This window comes from Leptodactylus fuscus, chromosome 5, assembly GCF_031893055.1.
Source record: "Leptodactylus fuscus isolate aLepFus1 chromosome 5, aLepFus1.hap2, whole genome shotgun sequence".
In the NCBI taxonomy this organism is placed as follows: domain Eukaryota; kingdom Metazoa; phylum Chordata; class Amphibia; order Anura; family Leptodactylidae; genus Leptodactylus; species Leptodactylus fuscus.
In genome coordinates, this window is record NC_134269.1 from 180,642,514 (window position 1) to 180,661,361 (window position 18,848).

An 18,848-nucleotide genomic window follows, 5' to 3' on the forward strand; every position below is an offset into this window, starting at 1 on the left:
TACATCTCTGGACCTGACATTACCTCCCTGCTGGCCAGAGTTCCAGATTGTCTAGCGGCCGTAGCCTCCTTCCTCTCCTCTCGCTTTCTCAAACTCAACATGGATAAAACAGAGTTTATCATCTTCAGCTCATCCTGTATGGCCCCTCCACCCGACCCATTTATCAAAGTTAATGGAACCCCACTTACCCCTGTCCCACAGGCCTGATGCCTTGGGGTAACCCTGGACTCCGACTTATCCTTCAAACCACATATTCAAACCCTCAACACCTCTTGTCGCCTCCAGCTCAAGAACATCCACCGAATCCGCTCCTTCCTCACCCCAGAAACTACCAAGATGCTCGTCCAGGCCCTCATAATCTCCCGCTTAGACTACTGCAACACCCTTCTGCATGGACTCCCAGCTAACACCCTCGCCCCCCTCCAGTCCACCCTAAACTGCGCTGCTCGCTTAATCCACCTCACCCCCCGATCCTCATCAGCTGCTTCCCTCTGCCAGTCCCTCCACTGGTTACCCATAGCCCAGCGAATTGAGTCAAGCTACTAACGCTAACATACAAAGCCATCCATAACCTGTCCCCTCCATATATCTCTGACCTCATCTCCCGCTACCTGCCCACACGTAACCTCAGATCCTCCAACGACCTCCTACTCCGCTCTGCCCTCATCCGCTCCTCACACAACAGTCTCCAAGATTTCTCCCGTGCATCCCCCATACTCTGGAACTCCTTACCACGACACATAAGACTGACCCCCACAATCACAGGCTTCAAAAAGGCCCTGAAGACTCACCTATTCAGGAAGGCCTACAACCTCCAATAACACTATCACCACACTGCCATCTGTACAGTCTCCCCCTCTCCTCCTGTCTCTACCCCCCTTCCTTCATAGATTGTAAGCCCTCGCGGGCAGGGCCCTCTACCCCACTGTGCCAGCCGATCACTATTAGTATGATATGTACCTGTATATTTTGTGTATTGTATGTAACCCCCAAATGTAAAGCACCATGGGATTAATGGTGCTATATAAATAAACAATAATAATAATAATCACTTGTCTGCTTGGCTGTTTCCCAGTTACCACATATAGACAGGACATAGCCAAAAGTGGCCTTTATTTAGATAGCTATAATTCCGAAACATGGGACTAGTATCTGACAGAATTTATTGGGATATCCTGTGGATATGTCATAAAAGTCTGAGATGGGAATACCCCTTTAAGTAAGTTTTTTTTGTTAATTGCAGCCTGCTTTTCTCCTATTTAGTATCTCTGTCATTTACCCTTTATGAGAAAAATGTTTAACCCTTTACCTACTCTTTGTTTTAGGAAACACTTCTGATCCATTAAAGAAGAATTACACTGTCCAGTGGCTCTCTAGACCGGACACAGATTATCCAAACCAAAAAATATCTTCAAGTAAAAGACCTATTTATAATTCTGCCTGTGGCATAAAATGCATGCATTCAATGCAGTCGCTGCTCTGGACTCTGGCTCTTTTTCTTATACTTTGTGGACCAGTTATATATCTTTGATTTTATTCTTGCACTTTCTTGTCTTCTGTTTACACTCTTCTCTTTACATTCTGTAGCACTGACAAAGGGGTTTCTTTTAATATTTTTTATAAAGTCGATTATCAGCAAAGAACACAATGTAGCAGAGCATCACATGGCAGTAACAATGGCAAACAAATTTTCAGATTTATATATTTTTTTATGGAACTATATGAAAATTCCTTTACTTGAACCTAAACGGCTGCAAACACCTGTGGGCAATATACGTCTACTGCAATTTGGGCAGGATGTTCAAAATTACCTTAAAAAAAGGTATATATTTTCATAGTGTAACTTGGTACAGTTCAGATAAAGTTACAGTATTCTTCAGCAAAGTTTACAATAATTTGTAAAAAGTTTAAATTAAAATTTAAAAATGAAATCAAAAAGTTAATGAAAACTTTCATTTAGCCTAAAATACTCTTTTTTTTTTTCTTTTTAATTTCCTGTTGAATAAAGCAAACTTGTTAATTGTTACTGCTAAAAAAGAAAAAAAACATGAAACAATGGTGGAATTGCTGAATGTTATTTGTAGTCCCTAACTCCAAAAAATTCCGAAAACTAATCAGTGTTATTATATCTACTATAAATATATGCCATTGAGAAATATAACTCATCCCACAAAAACAAGCCCTCACATAGTAATAGAAGAAAAAATAGTATACTTGGTCCTTTAAGCAGGCCTGCATCATCATTAAAAACGTTGTTAGTCGTGTGCAATTCAGTGATATTTCTGTATGCACAGTCATAAAAGACATTGTCAATCACTGGTTCAGAACTTGTCACCAAGTAAAGGATATATCCACATTACCTGCTCTCCAGTTTCTGTAACCTTTTATATTTTTTTCTAAAGCGCCTCTATTTTCCTGCTATTCAAATTAGACTGTTCAATATGCTAATGCAAAGTTTACAATATGCTAATTCATTTACAAATGGGAGTTCCTGGGGAATGTGAAAAAAATCAAAACAAAAGCCCATACTCGCCTGTCCATTGTGGTCCAGTGTCCCCCACCATGGTCTGAGCCTGCTGCTGCGGGGTCTTGTTCCGGTGGAACTTCTCACCACATGTGAACACTGAGGCCAATTAGTGGTCTAAGGAAAGGATATGGGACATCACAGGGGACGTATATGAAATACCTTCTCTGGCCTTTTTGACAAAAATTGTAATTAATAGGTGCTGCTCTGCTGTTTCTAGAACATTTTTCTAGGTTTCCTCTTTTCCTAAGCAATTTAGTCTCTGTACTATAAGGTGGGCGTCAAAACTGATTGTGCTTGTTGCTTAGGAACGGTGGGAGCTAGAGAAAAAATTCCAACTGTGCTGGAATCAGATGCTAAAATCTAGAATTAGTGGTGGTGGTGAAAGGTCCTCGTTAACCCCTTCCCGACATGTGTCGTAATAGTACGGGTGTCTACTGCTTTAAGCAGTAGACAACCGGCTCTAATGCCTCCGATCGGTCCCCGGACCGATCGGAGGCATTACCCCCTCCGGCGCCACGGTCAAAGGCGCCGGAGGCGCCATTTTCCTGGCGGCGCATGGGCGCCACCATTTTGCCGATGATCGCCGGCTCCTGAAGCATGCTCCAGGGCTGCCGTCACGTTGCCATGACAGCCGGGAGCCTTTACAAGGCTCCCAGGCTTGTCTGCAAATTCTCTCTTTTGCAGGCTGGTCTATGCAGCCTGCAAAAGAAAGGATGATTTATTGCAATGCATTAGCATTGTAATGCAAATGCATTGCATTAGAGATCAGACCCCCTGGGGTTCAACACCCCTAGGGGTCTAATAAATGCAAAAAAATATATATATTTATATAAAAAGTATTAAAAGTTCAAATCACCCCCCTTTCCCTAGAACACATATAAAAGTAGTTAAATACTGTGACACACATACATGTTAGGTACCCGCGTCTGAAATCGCCCGCTCTACAAATCTATAAAAATATTTTTCCTGTTCGGTAAACGCCGTAGCGGGAAAAATAGTCAAAAGTGCCAAATCGCCATTTTTTTCACTGTTTTGTCTCTGATAAAAATTTGAATAAAAAGTGATCAAAGCAATAACATTTCCTGAAAATGGCAGAAATAAAAAGTACACCCGGCCCTGCAAAAAAAGACGCCTTATGCATCCCCGTACACTTACGTATAAAAAAGTTACGGCTGTCGGGATATGGAGACTTTTAGAAAAAAAAATTTTTAATACAGTTTTGGATTTTTTTTAAGGGGTCAAAATGTAAATAAAACCATATAAATTTGTTATCCCTGGAACCGTACCGAAACACAGAATATAGAGGACATGTCATTTTGGCTGCACAGTGAACGCCGTAAAACTAAAGCCCGTAAGAAAGTCGCAGCAATGCATTTTTTCTTCAAATCCATCCCATTCTGAATTTTTTTCTTGCTTCCCAGTACATTATACAGAATAATTAATGGTGGCATCATGAAGAAAAATTTGTCCGCAAAAATTAAGACCTCATATGGCTCTGGGAGCGGAGAAATAAAAAAGTTATGAGGTTTAGAAGGAGGGGAGTCAAAAACGAAAATCAAAAAATGCCATTGGTAGGAAAGGGTTAAGTGTACCTTCACTTATGTATAAATATCCAACAGTGTCACAAGCAAAACATATTATCACCCCCTTTTACGGTGAGAAACATATGTCCAAGCATCAACCCTTTGCCCTTCACAGCATATAACCATAGTCAACCATAATATGTTAACGTGGGGAAAATGGATCAAAAGAAAGTTGCTAAATGGATCATGGTAAAAAGTATGAACAAAGCCCTAATAAAGTAATAACATTTAGGTAAACACACTAGTTCCTGCATTCTAAAATGATGTATATTACCCACAGGTGTATCACAAAAGGTAACACTGCACTATGCTATATTAGAATTCACATTATTTTTGTATATACAAATATTTAGCAACTGTTCTACTTCACCGAGAAAACAACAACCTGCCACCTTGTGTGCTTTGTGTTTGAGTACGTAAGCTTGATGAAAATGATGTTTCTCTGCACTTTGAACTTCAACATTGTTTAGTGAGTTTGGAGAAAAAAAAAAAACACTTTGATCCTATTTTATGCCAAATTCTGTGTTTTCCATTCTGTGATATTGCCAAATCTTCATTATATTGTTCAAGTTGGGAAACATTCCCCCCAATGCCAGTCAGTCTAGTAGAGACTTACAAAATGCAGGCAAGACTCTGAGCTTATGTCACCTTGTCATAATTCGTAAAAATGTCTCTTCGTTTTGGAAATCATCAATGTAGTTTTTAGGATTTTTTTTTTTTTTTACTTTTTGTTGGTGCAACTGATAATAATTCCTACTGCAAAGAAAGGATTTCCTATTTAATGTACTAATGCTTGCTTGTTTTTGCTTGAAGTTAATATTTTATGTTCTATTGCTTCTACTAACTTATGGTATATGGCGAATATCATACTAAAGGGCATATTCTATTATATGCAGTAAAAATACATTGCAAGGTTATGAAACAAGAATACCTCAGTTTATATAACATGTATTTATTTAATCCAAAAAGTTCAGTGTTACAATAATGCCTTAATAGTGACACCGATCCAGTGTCAGCAAACAATACTTGAAATCCAGAAAGTTGGAGACATGACATTGTTTTAAGTATAGATCCCTTTTCATTTATTTCCTTTATATAGTAGTATATGATGTCAAAATGCTTGACTGTTGTTACATCTGTTTGCTTGTAATCCCCCTTTTTATACCAGAGGTTTGTGGTAACTAGGTTATTGCAGGGACAGTGTGTAAATGTGAATATGCTGCAATGCTGAAGCATTACCCAGTGACACTTCTATAGTCAGATGGTGCACATTGCTTTCTATGGATATCACTTGATTTCTGACCTCCAACATCTATTGTCCCAGTTTCAGAGAAACCTTCCACATAATTTTCAACAACCCATCTAACATATGTCAGAACACATATTACAGTTTAGCTACCTAAAGAGTAATGGCTGTCATTGGACATGAAAAGGTCAACACCATATCATATTCTTTGTATGTCTAGAATTCATTGCTTGGACCCAAAGCCTTTGGCTACATTACTGAGAAATTCTGATACAGCGCCTTGCGAAAGTATTCGACCTCCTTGAACTTTTCAACCTTTTGCCACATTTCAGGCATCAAACATAAAGGTATAAAATTTTAATTTTTGGGGGGAAGAATCAACAACAAATGGGACACAATTGTGAAGTGGAACGAAATTTATTGGATATTTTAAACTTTTCTAACAAAGAAAAAAACTGAAAAATTGAGCGTGCAATATTATTCGGCCCCTTGCGTTAATACTTTGTAGCGCCACCTTTTGCTGTGATTACAGCTGCAAGTCACTTGGGCTATGTCTCTATCAGTTTTGCACATCGAGAGACTGAAATTCTTGCCCATTCTTCCTTGCAAAACAGCTTGTGCTCAGTGAGGTTGGATGGAGAGTGTTTGTGAACAGCAGGCATCAGCTCTTTCCACTGATTCTCTATTGGATTCAGCTCTGGACTTTGACTTGGCCATTCTAACACCCGAGTACGTTTATTTGTGAACCATTCCATTGTAGATTTTGCTTTATGTTTTGGATCATTGTCTTGTTGGAAGATAAATCTGCGTCCCAGTCTCAGGTCTTTTGCAGACTCCAACAGGTTTTTTTCCAGAATGGTCTTGTATTTGGCTCCATCCATCTTCCCATCAATTTTAACCATCTTTCCTGTCCCTACTGAAGAAACGCAGGCCCAAACTATGATGCTGCCACCCCATGTTTGACAATGGGGATGGTGTGTTCAGGGTGATGATCTGTGTTGCTTTTACAACAGACATATCGTTTTGCATTGTGGCCAAAAAGTCTCCCAGGTGGCTTGTGGCAAACTTTAAACGAGACTTTTTATGGATATCTTTGAGAAATGGCTTTCTTCTTGCCACTCTTCCATAAAGGCCAGATTTGTGCAGTGTACGACTGATTGTTGTATTATGGACAGACTCTCCCACCTCAGCTGTAGATCTCTGCAGTTCATTCAGAGTGATCATGGGCCTCTTGGCTGCATCTCTGATCAGTCTTCTCCTTGTTTGAGATGGAAGTTTAGACGGACGGCCGGGTCTTGGTACATTTGCAGTGGTCTGATTGTTAAATATCTTGTATTTGCCGGTGAGACTTGTGTCCACTGTTAAATATCCTTGAAATTGTGGGATAGACTTGTGCCACGTGTTGTAGGCCTTATCCACGATAGGAAGGAGTCAGCTTGTTATAAAAATGTAGAGTTTAATTAAACATCTTGAAGGAAAACACAGGAACAGGGAAAATGTCCAAATAACACAAATATCAGTCAATGTCAATAGCTTACATCTTCAGATAAGTTAAATCATCTGCATATCTTGTAGTTACAGCTTGGTTCATGCTTGTCATCTGGTCTGGTCATCTGGGATATTCACGACATCTTGTCCAGGATGACAGAGAGGGATAGCAGACAGACCTGCCATAGATTCCCCATGGATCCCCCTCATGGATGATGACGACGACCCAGACATGTGTATTTCTTACACATTTATATTCATGAGAGGGGGTGTTACCTTGCTACTATGTAAGGAGATTTCTACTATGGTGTACTCTAACCGCTCCCATGTTCCCAGAATATATAAGACTATGATGTCAGTAGAGTGTTAACCCCATGTCTGCTAGAGAATATTGTAAATATATAATATTTAACACTGATACTCCTTCCATTTCAATATGATTGCTTGCACAGTGCTCCTTGGGATATTTAAAGGGCTCTATCAGCAAAATTATGCTGTATGAGCCCCACATATGCGTGAATAGCCTTTAAAAAGGCTATTCAGGCCCTGCAAATGTTATTTTAAAACTCCCCCCATTTTAAAATAAAACCATATTTGTAAATCATACCTATCATGCATGGTGGGAGTCTCCACGGTCCGATGTCATCTTGCTGTCATGCCTTCTCTTCTTCCAGTGACGCCCTCCTGTCCTCGCTCTTCCCCGCCTTCATCTTGTTTTCTTCCGCAATGAAGAAGTGCGCGAGCGTACTGTGCATGTGCAGTACGCTCGCGTAGTTCTAAGAGGTACTTAGGACTGCAACAAAATTGCGCACGTGCGGGATTTGAGCGCAACCCGCCGGAAGAACAGAAGATCAAGACGGGGAAGAGCTAAGACAGGAGGATGTCGCTGGAAGACGAAAGAAGAGGAAGGCGTGTCAGGAAGATGACGTCAGACCATGGAGGGCCGCCCACCGTGCACAATAAGTATGATTTACAAATATGTTTGTATGGTTTTATTTTAAAATGGGGGGGAGGTTTAAAATAACATTTGCGGTGCCTGAATAGCCTTCTAAAAGGCTATTCACGCATATGTGGGGCTCTTACAGTATAATTTTGCTGATAGAGCCCCTTTAAAGCTTAGGAAATCTTTTTGTTTACAAATCCGGCTTCAAACTTCTCCACAACAATATCTCGGAACTGCCTGGTGTGTTCCTTGGTCTTTATGATGTTCTTCATGATGAGCCTATCACAGAGCAGGTACATTTATACGGAGACTTGATTACACACAGGTGGATTCTATTTCTTATCATCAGTCATTTAGGACAACATTGGATCATTCAGAGATCGGAACTGAACTGATCGGAGTGAGTTTGCTGCACTGAAAGTAAAGGGGACGAATAATTTTGCACGCCCCATTTTTCAGTTTTTTGTTAAAAATTTTTGAAATAACCAAAACATTTTGTTCTACTTCACAATTGTGTCCCACTTGTTGTTGATTCTTCCCCCCAAATTTAAAATTTGATACCTTTATGTTTGAAGCCTGAAATGTGGCAAAATGTTGAAAAGTTCAAAGGGGCTGAATACTTTCTCAAGGCTGTATTCTGTATTTTGATGACAACTTTCCTGATTCTTGTCAGATGTATTATAGAGATCTGGTAAAGCTCCAAATCAGAATCCAAACCGTTGTATCATTCTTGAATACATTGCTACAGTGTTTTACATCACCAAATACTCATCCACTCAGAATCTCTCATCTGTTCAGCCTGTAGCACAGGACCTGTAACTTTAACCACTAGTCTTTATGGATTATAGCAGCACTTTTACATTAAGGGTATGGAGGGCAAATTCAGGGAACATCAGGTGGTTATCTTGGGCAAATGCTGACAAATCCCTTTAGTTTCTATATTTCTATAGAAGTATATATAACTATTGTAAATGTAATGCTGTACAGCAAGTTACAAATATGGTGCTACTCTTATGCTTAGTGCCTAATCCTAATCTAGAATTTATTTGTTGTCTTCTACTTTATAGTGCTAGCATATATTGTGCAGCATGATATATCATGTATTTGTAAAATATTCTTCTGTTCCCTTTAACATGTGACCACAGGGGTCTCCTGCTTGTTGTATCATTATATTTTACAAGAAAATTTATGTTCTCAAGGACAATATTTGTGAACATTGTGACCCTGGTCTAAGCCCAAAGACTGTTGTTTTTCTTAGCATTTTTTGTATGGATTTACACAGAAATATATGCTTATGGCTGCTCCCTAGTATTCACTTATTTTAATCTCTGCCCTGGAGCCACTTTACAGAATATATTAAGGCTGAAGCCCCACGTTGCAGAAACGCAGCTTTTTTTTTTTTGGTGTAGATTTTGCTGCTTTTTTTTTTTTTTTTTTTTTTGAGCAAAGATGTGAGTGGATTGAGCATATGGAAAAAAAAAAATATAAGAACTTCCTTTATATTTCCCATTCCTTTTGTAGCCGTTTTTACCTTTGGCTCAAAAAACGCAGCAAAATCTGCAACAAAAAAAAGCTGCATTTTCACAACATGAGACCTCAGCCTAAAGATCGCACATAGGCATTACCTAATGTTATTATTTTTATTATATCAAATGTTGCCAAAATGACAGGATGCGATAGGGAATGAAATTAGGTCACATATAGATGGAACATATGTAAAATGAATATTTTCTGATGATGCCATATGATTTATATATTCTATGAAGTAACTCCAGAGTCAAGCTTTCTATGTGTTCTTTTAGTCCGGCTATGATTTAGAATGCTGCACTGTAGTGTTCAATAATGCTTATTTTATTAACAACAGACTGTTCTTTTGATGCTGAAAAGTCATGTAATCTGAGCCTTATACATAGCTATACTGTATGGGATTATCTTCTGTTCTCCCAAGGTGCCTGTTTCCTTCACTCCAGTGTGCCTCTGTGTTTTATATATGTTCCCCAATTATATTTTATTTACTAAAGAGAATCATTAGCACATTTTTTTCTTAATAAACATAGTGTAAAGTGTAGTTCAGGTAGGCCTACCTAATTCCTGTATAGAGCCGATATGATAATGTGAAATGTGGTTTAAGAAATCCTCAGCTAAAAGGATGGGCCAATGCTTGTCATAGGAGTATTTTTCAGTAGTCAAACAATACACAAATGACTTTCCTTACCTTTCCTCTCAGCTTGAAACATCACAAGGTAGATAACTAGCTCTTCAAATCAACATGATCCCACAATACTTTGTGTTTGTGTGACCATCTAGTGGTTGAGTTGTGGATTGCAGCATTTCAAGGCTTTTGCTTGCATGTTGCAATATGTTTCCATGTTGGTTTTATAAGAAAGTCCTTAACCAAGTCTGAGCTAATATTATTAAAACCACGTGGTTGCAGGAGTAAGCCTTAGCTAGACACCTCTTACATCAGCTTATCTCCCTTAAAACCAAAAGAGAGCAGTGATTTTGAGATCCAGCAAACCTGATCCTTCTTCACTGCTATGTGTGCTATCAGGGGGAATTCGGAACGCCATCATACAAATTATACTGACAGATCCAGATAATATCTAATCTGTATGGCCACAGTGTCTCTTCATGTTTTGATAATTGTTCTCTCTATTCCCCATGCTACCTCACAATTACTCAGACCATTAAAATGACCAAAGAAAATAATGCGTCGGTTAAAGAGACCACAGACTCTATCCAAATCTTCTTCTAAAAAAAAATTTAAAAAAAATTTCACGATCGCGATCAGAATTCCGACCCGATCTTTTCCAGTGGGATCGAGATTGGAGGTTATCTCAAGATCGGCTCAACCCTAAAAGTGACTTTTCCTATAGTGAAGCATTGACTAGGGTTGAGCATCGGGATTGGAAAAGATCGGATTTCGATCGGCGATCGAGCAAATTTCAGAATCGAGATCGGGATCAAGATAGGCTGGAAAATGATATGAAATCAGGATTTTAAAATTGATCTTGAAATCTCAAGATCGGCCCAACCCCAGTGGCGACTCAATAATTGATGAAGAAGGCTAATTTGAGCATTTACCAAGTAGTTACTGTCTTATTATACTGCAGTGCTTGTGTAGTATAAGATTTTATATGAATGATGATAAGATGCCCTAGATTCTTTCTAGTTCTGTGCTAGTTTGGCCTTAAGGACATAAAGAAGAATGATAAATCCAGCAAATGAGCCCTTGTAAATATATCCAGCGTAATTATGTGGTTGGTAATCTTATTAAAGTTAATATATATCGGGTTGCTGCATCCCCAGTCTGTAGTGAGTGGTTACATGTGAAATGAAAATCTAGGTCTTTGTATAAAAACTACACATTATACAATTGTATAGTGCTGGGAAAGTATTTAAAATACGTCTTTATCATTTATCATCGTGAATTTTTTTGATCTTTAAAGAAAACAATTAACATGAAACTTTATATTGCTATTTATTACTTTATACCTGTCCAATTTCAGCAAGTGTTAAATGTTTGTTCTTCAATTTTCCAGTATGCTTTCTGTATGGATTTCTCACAGTTTTCTAGATCTCTGATGGTTGTCATTTATCCTGCTCTCTCCCAATGGATAAACATAAGTCCTTGGTCATGTGATGTGCAGTCCATGGTCATGTGAGCTAATTCTAATCAGATGTCTGATTACTGTGCTGTGACTGTAACGAGCTGTACGTCCATCACATGACCATGGACTGTATATCATATGACTATGGACTGTAAATCACATGACCATAGACTGTGTATCACATGACCATGAACTGTATATCATATGACTATGGACTGTAAATCACATGACCATAGACTGTATATCACATGACCATGGACTGATTTATAGTTTCCTGGAAGTAAACAATGAATGACAACAAGCAGAAATGTACAGTAGATAACCATGATGAATGATGAATTGAAGCAGAACGTATTGGAAAATTGTATAACTTTTCATTATACAAGCACTAACAGCTACTTCCTGAAACTGGACAGTCCCTTTAACTTTACAATTCATTTCAACACCCCTACCTTCAATAATAGATAGATATTAGTCACACATTTCATACTTTACAAGACCACTGCAGACTATGTTTTAGAAAAATCTAACAACTTACCGTATATACTCGAGTATAAGCCGAATTTTTCAGCCCAGTTTTTGAGCTGAAAAAGCCCCCCTCGGCTTATACTCGAGTCAGCAAAAAAAAAAAAATATTTATTTTTTTTTTTTTTTTTAGGAGGGTGAGGGGTTTATGACCAGCCACAATGTCAATGTATAGAATCTCCCATAAAATAGTGCAAAATTAAAATAAATAAATAAAAGTTCTTAATCCCTCCTTTCTCTAAAATACATACAAAAGTAGAAAATGACTGTGACACACATACACATTAGGTATCCCTGTGTCTGACAGTGCCCTGTCTCCTGAATATAGGGTATCTGCAGTGCTCCTGTTCCATCAGGAAGGGGTTAATAGGAGCACTGCAGATACCCTATATTCAGCCAGGATGAATTCCAAGTGGGGGAAAAAAAAACAGTCCTCAGGCTCAGGGAAGGGGCAGACAGACAACCAAAACACCCCCTCCCCTTCCCCAGCATCTACTGCACCCAAAAACTACGACCATTTTAATTTTTGAAATTTTCCAGTAGCTGCTGCATTTCCCCCCAAGGCTTATACTCGAGTCAATAAGTTTTCCCAGTTTTTTGTGGTAAAATTAGGGAGGTCGGCTTATATTCGGGTCGGCTTATACTCGAGTATATACGGTATGTGATATATGCAGTTTTGAGGGCTATAACATTTTTTTCTTCTTCTTCTTCCTATCGCGCTGTGCTCTAAGACTGGGGAGGAACGCCCCCCTCCCCTCCTGATACTACTAGTCTATGGACGAGCTGTGTGAGCAGAGGGAGGGGCCGTTCCTCCCCGCTCACACTGTGCAGCGCGATAGGCACTGCTGGGCAGAAGGGCGTCCCTGGCTAAGTGTCAGAAACGCCCTTCTGACTGTAAAACCCTACGGTACCGGGACCGATAGCGCTTTACACCGGGCACAGATCGGGAAAGCCGATAGTGCGCTGAATTCAGCGCACTGTCGGCTTTCCAGCAGTGTATAGAACTGCCTGTGCCCAATCTGATGAAAGGTCCTCTTTAACTTTTTTCTTCTGGTTTCCACTGTATTGGAGCGACTACATTAGTCCCAGTTACAGCCTCTTAAGCTACACAATTTTGTGCAGCTGCTTACCAAGGATGTATATATCCATGCAGGGTTAAGAGTTTCCTACTCAGAAGTATATAGTATATGGGTAGTGTGGGAGTGGTTACAGGAGTCATCTGGTTTCTAAGAATGATAGCCTACCCTTAGGTTATGCCATCACTATCTATTTGGGTCTGACTCCCGAGATCCCCTTGGATCACCAGTATCGAGGCAGCGTGTCTCTTGCTCTTGAGTTCTATGAGACAATGCTGCAGCACTTACTCTTTGAGCTTCAATTTGTACAGCAATTGCGCAGCGTGGTGCGATCTCCGTATCGGTAATCTGTGGGGGTACCAGGTGTCAGACCCCTACAGATCTAATATTGATAAGACTACTGTATCTTTTTTAACTATGCATTCAAGTTGTTATCATATATTTTTAAAACATGGCCTGTAATGGTGTTTTACAATATAGGTGAATATGTTTATGTTACTGTCTAACTTTTTACATCATCATTGACGATTTTAAGCCTAGCCTTCTGTGCAGAACTTTTTCAGTTCTAACCCAAAACCTAAACTGTAATCCTTCCCCAGCCATTCAGAGAGAGATTTTTTATTCATTTATTTCACAACCAAGTTGTGCTTCAGCTTACAGAGAGGCAACTGAACTATTGGCTGTGCGGTAATTTTCTGGTACAATGCAGAACTTTCTTTCATCTAGTCTTCTGACTTGTTACTGTTTCACTTTGTTGAATTTTCTTCTTATTGTGGAGGTAACAATGTGGAGATTAGCTGATGGTGGAAATACTTGCATTTCCTTGTATGTTTTTTCAGGGATATAATTGGTTTCATGAGAAATTGGACTCCATGACCAAACTAGAGCTAAGTTAAGAGTGTATTCATCTGTAACACTAGTATTGTATTATTCATTATAAGTTATGCATCCACTCAGGTTCTTTGCTCACTATTTCTGTAAAGATCAGAAAACATCGGGGCCACACGGTGGCTCAGTGGTTAGCACTGCAGTCTTGCAGTGCTGGAGTCCTGGTGTTCAAATCCCGCCAAGGGCAAAAAAACATGTGCAAGGAGTTTGTATGTTCTCCCCGTGTTTGCATGGATTTCCATCCCATATTCTAAAAAAGACATACATAGGGGAAAAATGTACATTGTGAGCTCGATGTGGGGCTCACAATCTACATTTAAAAAAAATCAGAAAACATCCTGAGTGAGGCCTGGTTCACATCTGCGTTCGGTATTCCATTCAGGAGGTCTGCTGGGGGACCCCTGAACAGAATACCTGACACATTGACAATCTGTGAGCAATGAAAGCACACGGACCCCATAGATCTATGCTCACTGATTATCAATGTGTCGGGTATTCTGTTCGGGGGTCTGTAATGTATAATAGGGTCTGTGTGTTTTCCGTGTGGTGTCCGCACAAGTCATGCAGAGAGAAAAATAGTTCATGGCCTCGTTTTCTCTCTGCATGTTCCATGTGGACACCGTGCGGAAAACACATGGATCCCATTATAGTGTATGGGGACTGTGTACTTTCCTAAGCTCACTGCTTGTAAATGCATTCAGTATGACATTCGGGGGATCCCCAAGTGGAATACCGAATGCGTATGTGAACCAGGCCTGAGCTTTTTTGCACAGCACTATAGCTGCTCTGTGTACTTCTGTTCCATTATAAATCATTAATACGCTTTGTTATAATGCACCACCAAGAGACCTCAGAAACCATATTCTGAAATATTTTCAGTTCAGTTTAAACTTGAAATTTTCAATGTTAAATATATTATTCCCTAAAGCATTTAAAGGGGCTTTCTCACACACCCTTTTAAACAGAATCTTTCTGGGAATCGGTGTCTTTTTCAGTGACTATTCTGACCTCTGGTGATCACCTATGATCTGGTCAGATATTTTATCTGCAGGAAATGTAGCACTCCATGCTGGCCATTTTATGTAGCAAGCATTGCATGAATGACGTTCCCAGAACAGTAAACATGTTCTGGCTCATAGAGGGAACCCCCTGTCTGACATCCATATGTTTGTGAGACATCCCATTCTATACTCCATCCTAACAGTCAGTGATAGACCTACAATAATTTATACTGCAGAATTACTCATATCTATTTCCATAAAGTGCACTTGTATGCCTATGGACCAAATGTGAAAAGTAGACTGTTGAAAGTTATTTCCTACAATTGAAGATGCTACATTGTGTACTTGTATCTATAAATATGTCCTGTGTATAATGCACTGAGATGGGATTTTCAGAGAAGGACATTAAAAAGTATGTTTTGTCTTTGAAGTAAAGTGGAAAATATTTGATGTACTAAACTGTTCTAAGACGTTGTAAACCTTGGAGCAGTCAGACGCGCTCTTACTATAGTGTGTGTGATTATTTGGCTTCTGTGAATTATCCTGACAATGTGAATTTAATGTGCACTGTTTTGCACTGGCTCTTAATACTGTTAAATATACATATATACAAAGTGATATTCCGGTGTTATATTTATGACTGTTAAAATGTTGTGAATCCATGAGAGTAACTGTGGCATAAAAGACTTTAAAAACATAGATGCTTTGCTAAAATGACTAAAGGGTATTAAAGTGCATTTCTAAATCTTGTGTATATTTGCATGTTAAAGGGAATCTATCACCTCCCCAAGCATATTCAGCTGTCACCACCATGTTACAGAGCACATTATAATGATACATAACATTACTTAGTTACCTATGTATGTCACTTTTGTAGATTTGGAGAAAAACAACTTTGACGTTTTATGCAATGCTGCCCTGGGAACCTGCCACTCAGACCCCTACCATCATATTTCTGCACCAGCCCATGCAGTGAGAGGTGATAGTCCAATGCTATGGCATCACTCATCCAATATGAGCAACCACACTGAAGGCTCCCCTCCTCCGCAGTGAATAGCTACACATATGCATAAGACTTCAAAGTCATTTTTCTCAAAATCTACAAAAATGACATATATAACAAGTCGTTTATCACTGTAATGTGCTCTGTAATGTAACGGTAGTGGTTAAATATTTGGGGTAGACTTCTTTTATAGAGAGAGATAACAGGCCTTTGCCCTTTTTTGACTTTAGCCTATATGCACACTAACATATCAGGGATATTTGTTTTTAGGAAGTAAAGCAATGGTATGTTATTGTGGAAACCGCCTTTGTGATAAGTCACAATATTGTATACAATGGGTTTTCCTTACTCTAAAGCATTTTGATTGTTATAAATGAAAGTATATTAAATAAACTTTGTTCAAATTGTATTTTGTCTACTAAGACTCTGAAACTGTTTTTCATCTGTAAAATAAACTTTGCAGTAGTACAAGATACATAGTGGTGTGGATGCATCAGTATACGGCTGGGGCCCCACGGGACGGAAATGCTTTACAGTTAGGGCAAAGTGGATGGGATTGTAGCGAATCCCATGGCCACTATGCAGTAAAAACTACGGTGTGGACACACCGCAATCGCAGCATGTCAATTATACCTACGGAAATGCCAACAGTTTCCCCATAGGTATAATTGTAACAGAATGTCTGCAGAGGAAAAATCCACGTCTAAAGCGCTGCAAAAAGAACCATGATGTGTTACCGCCGCGGTTTTCCCTGGAGTGCTTTTTTGCTATGGGTTGTCCCGTGCGGCCTTAGCCTTAGACTACATGCACACAACAGTAGTAGTTTTTCTCCGTCCACAAAAAACATCTGTATTGCATTGCAATCACAAAAAGACGTATTATTTCATACACTTATTTGGGGTGGATCTGTGCCACAAATATGGACAGGAATAGAAGCTGCTCCATATTTTGCAGATGGTTTTATGGCCCTGGACATTGATCTGTAAAAATATATACTGAAAACAACTACGGTGATGTGCATGGGGCCTCAGACATTGGGCATGGTGGTGATACAGATGCTATATGGATATAGCATGTACCGAATACCACATCATTCTACCTTATAACATATAACATTAAAAGGAGTCTATCACCAGGATGAAGCCTGTTAAATCAGTAGCACAGATAGGCAAGACTTACTTGATTCTAATGAGTTTTCCCCATGAATATGTGTGCCTACATTGCAGAGACCTTTATTTCAGAATATGGAAAATGGAGAACCAATGGCAGCGATGTTACTTGACTCTGTTACACCCCACACTGCCCAGTAACGCCCGCATTTCCCCTTCCCTTCTATGAGTGACAGGGCTAGAGAATTGTAATCTCATCTGGCCATGTCACTCAAAGTAAGGAGTGGGAAGGAGGCTGTATTAGAGCAGCGTTTGGCTTTGCTATTTGGAGCAACAGAGCCATCTAAGGGTAATTTCACACAGGGCTTTTTGGTCAGGATTTTGAGGTTGTATCCGTGTCAAAATCCTGACCAAAAAGACGGTTCCCATTGAAATCAATGGGAGCCGCTCATGTCTTTTTTTCCGGGAGCCGTTTCTTCTGGCTCCTGGGAAAAAGAAGCGACATGCTCATTCTTCAGGCCGATTCACCTCGCAATTCGGCCTGAAGACACTCCCTCCTCCCGAAAAGGCCCATTCATTAGACCTAATCCAGCGCGGAGTGCGTGCGGCTGGATGCCGTTGAAGTGCACTGGCATTCAGTTGCAGCTACCCATTTTTTGGCCTGGAACTTGAGGCGGCCTCCGTCTCAGGTTCCGGACCAAAAAACTCTGTGTGCACTTACTCTAAGGTGCTCCAAATTGCTCATTTGTATATTGTGAAATAAATGAATATTTAGACAACTGAGGCGTGGGGGGAGAAATACATAAGAATCAGGTGATCCTGACCTATCAGTGTTGCTGATTTAATACTGTACTGCTTCACCTTGGTGACAGACTCTCTTTAAAGCTGTCCTCACTCAAGTAATATGAAAATGGTGCAAGAATTTTATTCAATGTACAGAAGAACAAAAGGACATTTAAAAAAAATTAATTGTTATACGTAATAATACTAACCTGTCTGCAGATCATAAACTGCTTATATCAGTGGGATAGAATGTATCTTATGGGTGACTACATAAACTGAAACACAATGCGAAATACAGATAAATAAATCTGAGAAACAAACAAAATGTATGTGGATTTGTGGCAAAAATGTAGAAAATGTCATTTACACCAGAATAATATAAATACCAATTCATAAACCATGATATAGTAGGGAATATCAGGACAGAACCCCATATGTATTGCTGCCTCCTAGTGCAGCCTCAGAAATGAGAATAATTCTTCACAGCCCTCTGTAATATGACTTATTGCTACTTTATTAGAGATGAAATGTAATTAAGATGGCAATGACAACATGGTAGATGAATGGCTATACATAATATCGAACGCTTCAGTCACATTCCTTCCCTGTGACACTCATGGTTGATCGCTATTCATAAAGGTCAGGAATAAGAGAGGAATGTTTAATATTATGTACAGTCATTCATCCACTAGGCCGCTGTTTGCCAGATGTTGTGAGTGCCATGTTAAATACCACTGATAAAATAACAATCAAATGAGTATATTCATTATACTCATATACTGTATATGTATATCATATATACATATATTCAAGAGTGCGGGGAATTCTTATCTATATCATGCCTATTACATTCCAGATTCTTCAGGAATGGGATGTAGAACCACAAATTACCCATAAACTGTACACGCATACTACAGTATGGGGACATACCTCTAAATCATTAGGTTTAGGTGTTTCATTCCGTTCCTTTGCCACAAGTATATAAAATCCAGCACCTAGCCATGCGGCCTGCCCTCATGAACATTTGTGAAAGGATGGCTCATTTCACTGTAATAGGAGTCCACT

At 39.4% G+C, this 18,848-nt stretch overlaps 1 protein-coding gene across 1 annotated transcript in view; it reads left to right on the top strand.

Annotated features, from left to right (window-relative positions):
- LOC142203773 (A disintegrin and metalloproteinase with thrombospondin motifs 2-like) overlaps positions 1-18,848 on the top strand; it is a 283,879-nt gene that overhangs the window by 235,867 nt on the left and 29,164 nt on the right. Inside the window, exon 21 of the mRNA XM_075274794.1 lies at positions 1,326-1,415. Within this exon, the coding sequence (XP_075130895.1) occupies positions 1,326-1,415 (90 nt within the window). The remainder of the gene's footprint in view (positions 1-1,325; positions 1,416-18,848) is intronic.